This window comes from Triticum aestivum, chromosome 7D (genome assembly GCF_018294505.1).
Source record: "Triticum aestivum cultivar Chinese Spring chromosome 7D, IWGSC CS RefSeq v2.1, whole genome shotgun sequence".
In the NCBI taxonomy this organism is placed as follows: Eukaryota; Viridiplantae; Streptophyta; class Magnoliopsida; order Poales; family Poaceae; genus Triticum; species Triticum aestivum.
Window position 1 is genome coordinate 396,958,094 of NC_057814.1, and position 5,173 is coordinate 396,963,266.

Genomic DNA, 5,173 nt, shown 5'->3' on the forward strand with positions numbered 1-5,173 from the left:
TGCGACGTGGAAAGAAGTAGAATGAGGGTAAAGAAGTGGGAGAAAGATAGGGCAAAGCAAAATGGTCCGTCCCAACATGAATTGCGACGGGAAAAATGGAGAGAATTAGGGGGAGAAGAATGAGGAAAATCATAAGGCCTACTTGATGGAGCTTGTGAAGACACACGCACGCACACATGCACGCACGCGGAGGGAGAAGGTGATCATTGAAGCAAACAGAGCGACAATTGAGATGGAGTAAGTTGTGCTCGCAAGGATCACCGACGAGTCGAGAATCATGTTGGCCGACACTAACCTCATGGACCCTAATGCCGAGTAGTGGTTCTAGATGATGTGTTCCAACATCAATGTGTGCCATAAAGAACTTTGACTCAATTTATTACCAACTATGTTTGAATTTTTGAGTTGTTGAACTATTTCTACTCAATATTCATGGGTGAATGTGTTGACAATGTTTGGCTTCATATTTGTAACTGAATGTGTACAATACGACAAAAATATTGAAAAATAATATGCTAGACAAATGCGAAAGGACAATCGAAGGACGCCGTATTTAACGGGCACACTGGCGCTGCCCACGAACAAATGATAGAAAATTGCCATTGTCTGGGTCTTCCTCACTTCATTACAAGCTTCATTCAGTATGTTTACAATTTTTTCTATTTAAATATGTTAACATTTTCATTGTATTTGGTTATTCTGCTGAGGATCACATGAAAATATTAATGAGCACTGTTAGTGTATATTGACTATTATGATTTTGCATAAAAAATTAAATAAGAGTTACTTCATCTTAAAAAACCCTGCCCTCCACCATTGATACAAATGACGGGGTTTTAGTGCATCCCTTGAAGACACCCTTAGTTTTTGCCGTCTACATTGTTTATAAATTTGATCAATCGTACCTTAACAACATGTTCTCATGTCTAATAATCCTAAATAGGAGTGATTTTTTCTGTCGGCGTCATCTTTTTTCATTTTAATGATCTAAATGCTTTTATATTAGTTTGCGAAAGGAGTATCAATCCAATGCAGCTCGGGCTTATAGAAGAAGCTTAGCTTAAGATCAAGACGTGGTACTGGGTGTTAAAGTGGCAGCGGCGACGATGTGAACGCCCACCTCATCACAAAACCCCCGTGAAGCCGTTAAAACCCCACCCTTCCAGATCCCGTAAGACCCCGAGCAAAAGGCAACACCGCAATCTGGCCAGCCAATGGTGCATCGCCATGTCAGCAAAACCTCGCCACGTCGGCGCAGGATCATGGGGAAATGGTGCCTCGCCTTTGCTGGCCCCGCGCCACCCTGCTCGCGGCCGCGGGAGATCCCCTCGCTTTCCCTCCAAATAGCTTCTCCCGTGCTAATGTTCCCATGCCTCTCGCCCATTTTGCAGGGAGCACCTTGAGGTAGCAGTAAAGTATTTCCGAGGCCATGGCCAGCGGCGGCGGCGGCGGCCGGCGGCGGGCCAAGGGGAAGAAGAAGAAGAAGACCAAGTACCTCAGCCTCAGCCGCCACCTCACCAAGGCGGTGGAGGTCCACAGGCCTGCTGAATCTCCGTCGGTGGAGGATTCCGTGCCGCCACCCTCGGCGTTGCCGTCCCCGTCCACGGAGGAGGCGGTGGAGGATGGATGCGGGCACGAGCAGCAGCAGCTGGAGCCGTTCGCGCTGCATCCTGAGGCGCCGTCGACTCTCTTCGCGGCGGCGCCGTCGCTGACTGACATCCTCGGCGTGTCCTCCCCCTCCTTTTCCGGCGGCGGCGAAGGGGGTTCGCCCTCGTGCACCCCCTCCCCGGACGCCTCCGCGGGGACTGCTGGCGGGGAGGAGGACCTTGCGCGGCGCGCGCTCCGGGGGAGGGAGCGGTGGGTGTACTGCAGGAGCAGCTCCTCTTCGCCGAGCGCGGCCACTGCGACGACCACCACGTCATCCTCGTGCTCGTCGGCCGCGAGCACGGGCGCCGCCTCCGCGCGGTCGCCGCTGCTCAAGCTGGACTACGACGAGATCCTGGCCGCCTGGGCGGGCCGCGGGTCCCTCTACATCGGCGGCACCGCGGGCCACGTCACACCCAAACTGGAGCTCGATTCTGTAAGCCTGAGAGCCCCTTTATCTTCCCGGAGTCGGAGGGACGATGCGCGCTCGTGAATCATGACACGGGGGTTTGTTCCGTTGCAGGAGGTGTTCGTGGATGTGGCGCCGCCGCCGCAGGCGGCGACGTGGAGCTCGCCGGAGGTGTCCGGGAGGGCGGAGCGGGTGAGGCGGTATAAGGAGAAGCGACATGCCCGGCTGTTCTCCAAGCGGATCCGGTACGAGGTTCGCCGGCTCAATGCCGTCAGGCGGCCGCGCTTGAAGGTAAATTTTCGCATCGCGTTCGTGCCGTATCTGAACTTGTCGCAGTTTCCTTAGTGTGGCTGTGATCTACTAGCAATGCGTCGGTACATACTGCATCAGTAATGATCTCAACTGCAAAACTGCGTTGATGGGAATCTGGCATAGAGAGCATGTTTAGATTCTATACCTCAGGGAATCTGTGTGTAAATCGTCGATTAGAGATTCAGCTTCTGGTCCCAGCGACAATTGAATGAACTGAAGCTCTCCACATGGCTATGAAAGATAGCCTCAAAATTATTGTCCCGTGCTGACCTTTTTCGTTTGACGATTACAAGAATACTCACATCCTCACACATCACTTGAAGGAAATGGATACTGCGCCTCAAAGTATCTTTCTGCTCTTGTACTTAATTTCTGGCAAACAGGGGACAATACATATACACCACATGGTTCTTCTTTGCGCATTCAATTATCGTTGGCGTGCAGACTAGTAATGCAGCACATGAACTAGTCCGTTACTGCATTTTGTTTCATCAATCCCATTCTGACAAGCTGTGTGCATCTTGTTTCACTGAACCGCAGGGTCGTTTCATCAAGGAAAACGAAGGTGTTGCAATGGCCGATTGAGACGAGCTGCGGCCTTCATCGTAGACCTTGCTTCATCCGGTTACAAGAATGGGTCATGAACCCATTCCATTCCATCTGTAAAATGTAAATGATCAGGTTAGTCTCCAGGCTGCCATATACCCAAACCAGATTTGTTGAATCGATCTGCCGTTTCCTGGCCAAGCTGCAAGCTTAGTGCGCTCGGCGCGGATCGTGTTGTTTGGCAGTTTTGTTGTAGGATGGAAATAATATAACTTGATTTGGTCATAAATTCGCTCCGGCGCTGCACTTTTGATTCAGTTTGAGGGGAAGGTTCTGCAGTCCCTTGAACGTTCAGATCTTCAGAAGATCAGCTGCAATTTGTCAATGTAGTTGATGTTTGTTTACACGAAGTTACGAATAAGCACCCTTCAGAATCTCGCGGTCTGTGCCGTCTGATCGGCGTAAAGATGAATTGTGTTTGTCAACACACGGGAAGATCATACACTGATTTGCTGGCTCAGGCCGAGAGTTTTCTGCTACTGTTGGGTGAAAAAGAGATTTGGTTCCTTGTGCCGTCCTGTATTTCTGTTCTGTCAGTCGCTGTTAAGAGTCGTGTCACGTGATCGCTCGTCTGCTTTTGCTCTGGTCCACCTGTCAGTGACTTGTTTTACCTGCATAGCTGTTCCCTTGTTCCTTGTTCGTGGCAGATATACTTGGGCTAATTTGTCAGTGGCGGTCGAGACCACCGGCTACAGCGGTTTGGCCGCGTCCGAGGAGCAACACCCGATGTCAAACTTGTTCGTTCCCAGGAATTGTCATTGATGTCCAAAAAAGTTCTGAGCGCAAATTTTTACTTGAGCTCACCGTCCATCTCTAAGTACATGTATGTATGTCTCTCCCCCTTTGCATTTACTTATCTTGATAGACAAGACACCGGTCGCACTCCTTGTACCTATATATATATATATATGTGCCTAGTGCATGATCAATGATTATCGATGCATCAAACCATTCTATACATGGTATCTATCGCAAGTCACGATCCTCTCCCGCTTCCGCCTAACCCAAGCCACCCTCGCGCCGCACCGCTCGCTCGCTACCCCGCGCCGGCTTGCTCCCTGCCACGCCCGTGCTAGCCACGCTCACTGCCCCGCCTGACCGATCGCGTTACTCGCGCCGCAGCTCGCTTGCATCGCCGTGCCGCACCACCGCCGAGCCGCCATGTCTTCCTCCGCCTCCTTCTACTCCAACCCCTTCGCCGGGCCGGACCCCGCCGACATCCGCGACATCAACATCCACGACCGCGTCCCCGTTGTCCTCGATGCCACCGACGCCACGTACTTCGCGTGGAAAACATACTTCTCGCTGCTCTTCCGCAAGAACAACCTCTTGGATCACGTTTGACGGCTCCGTCGACTCCCGCGCCATGGTGGGCGACTCCGAGTGGACCGCGATCGATGCCACGCTTATCCGGTGGTTCTTCACCACCATCTCGAAGGACCTGTTTCACACGGTCGTGAGCGATGGTGATGACGCCCGCGCCGTGTGGGTCAAGCTCAACGGCCTCTTTATCGACAACAAGCTTCAGCGCCGCGTGTTTTTGCAGCAGGAATTTTTTGACTGTCATCAGGATGATCAGTCGATGACTACTGCCGCCGCCTGAAGACGTTGGCGGATGAGCTCCGTGACATTGGCGCCAAGGTTGATGACGACCTCCTCCTCAGCAAGCTCACCGCCGGCCTCAACAAGGACTTCGGTAACGCCGTCTCCAACCTCTCCCTCATACCGGAGCCCTCCTTCCCCAAGTTCGTGGCATACTTGCGGTTGGAGGAGCGCCGGATGAAGGGGGTCAAGAAGCGCATGCAGCACCACGCCCTCGCCGCCGGCACCTCGCGTGGTGCCCCTCCACCGTCCGCCCCGCCCGCGCCCCCCGTGCCTCCGGGGTTTTACCCCCTCCCGCCTGCGCCCCCCGCTCCACCCGCTGCCCCCAGCAGCCGCAGTAGGGTGGCGGGCGCCACGGCAACTGCCGCGGGGGAGGTCGCAAATAGGCGCAAGGGGGGGAGGGCTCGCCAGCAGCAGCAGCAGGCCACCCCGCCCTGGACTTACGGCACCAACCCGTGGACGGGCGTCGTCCACGCGTACTCGATGCCGGTTCCTCGAGCTCCCGCTCCGGGCATTCTTGGGCCTCGGCCGGCGAGCCACCAGGCGCTCTTCATCGCGCAGAACGCCGCCCCCTACAGCGGCTATGGCGTCGCGCCCGTG

The 5,173-nt window shown here is 54.0% G+C and overlaps 1 protein-coding gene across 1 annotated transcript; it reads left to right on the top strand.

The window, feature by feature from the left end:
- Positions 1 to 1,207: 1,207 nt before the first annotated feature.
- On the top strand, positions 1,208 to 3,228 carry LOC123167281 (uncharacterized). The gene is made up of 3 exons (XM_044585118.1): positions 1,208 to 2,080; positions 2,168 to 2,344; positions 2,906 to 3,228. The coding sequence occupies exons 1-3, from the start codon at positions 1,430 to 1,432 to the stop codon at positions 2,948 to 2,950; spliced, it is 873 nt and encodes a 290-aa protein (XP_044441053.1). The 5' UTR covers positions 1,208 to 1,429; the 3' UTR covers positions 2,951 to 3,228.
- Positions 3,229 to 5,173: the final 1,945 nt, after the last annotated feature.

Coding starts and splice junctions, on each gene's coding strand:
- LOC123167281 (XM_044585118.1), top strand. CDS start 1,430: ATGGCCAGCGGCGGCGGCGGCGGCCGGCGGCGGGCCAAGGGGAAGAAG. Junction 2,081..2,167: donor CCAAACTGGAGCTCGATTCT/GTAAGCCTGAGA, acceptor GTTCCGTTGCAG/GAGGTGTTCGTGGATGTGGC. Junction 2,345..2,905: donor TCAGGCGGCCGCGCTTGAAG/GTAAATTTTCGC, acceptor ACTGAACCGCAG/GGTCGTTTCATCAAGGAAAA.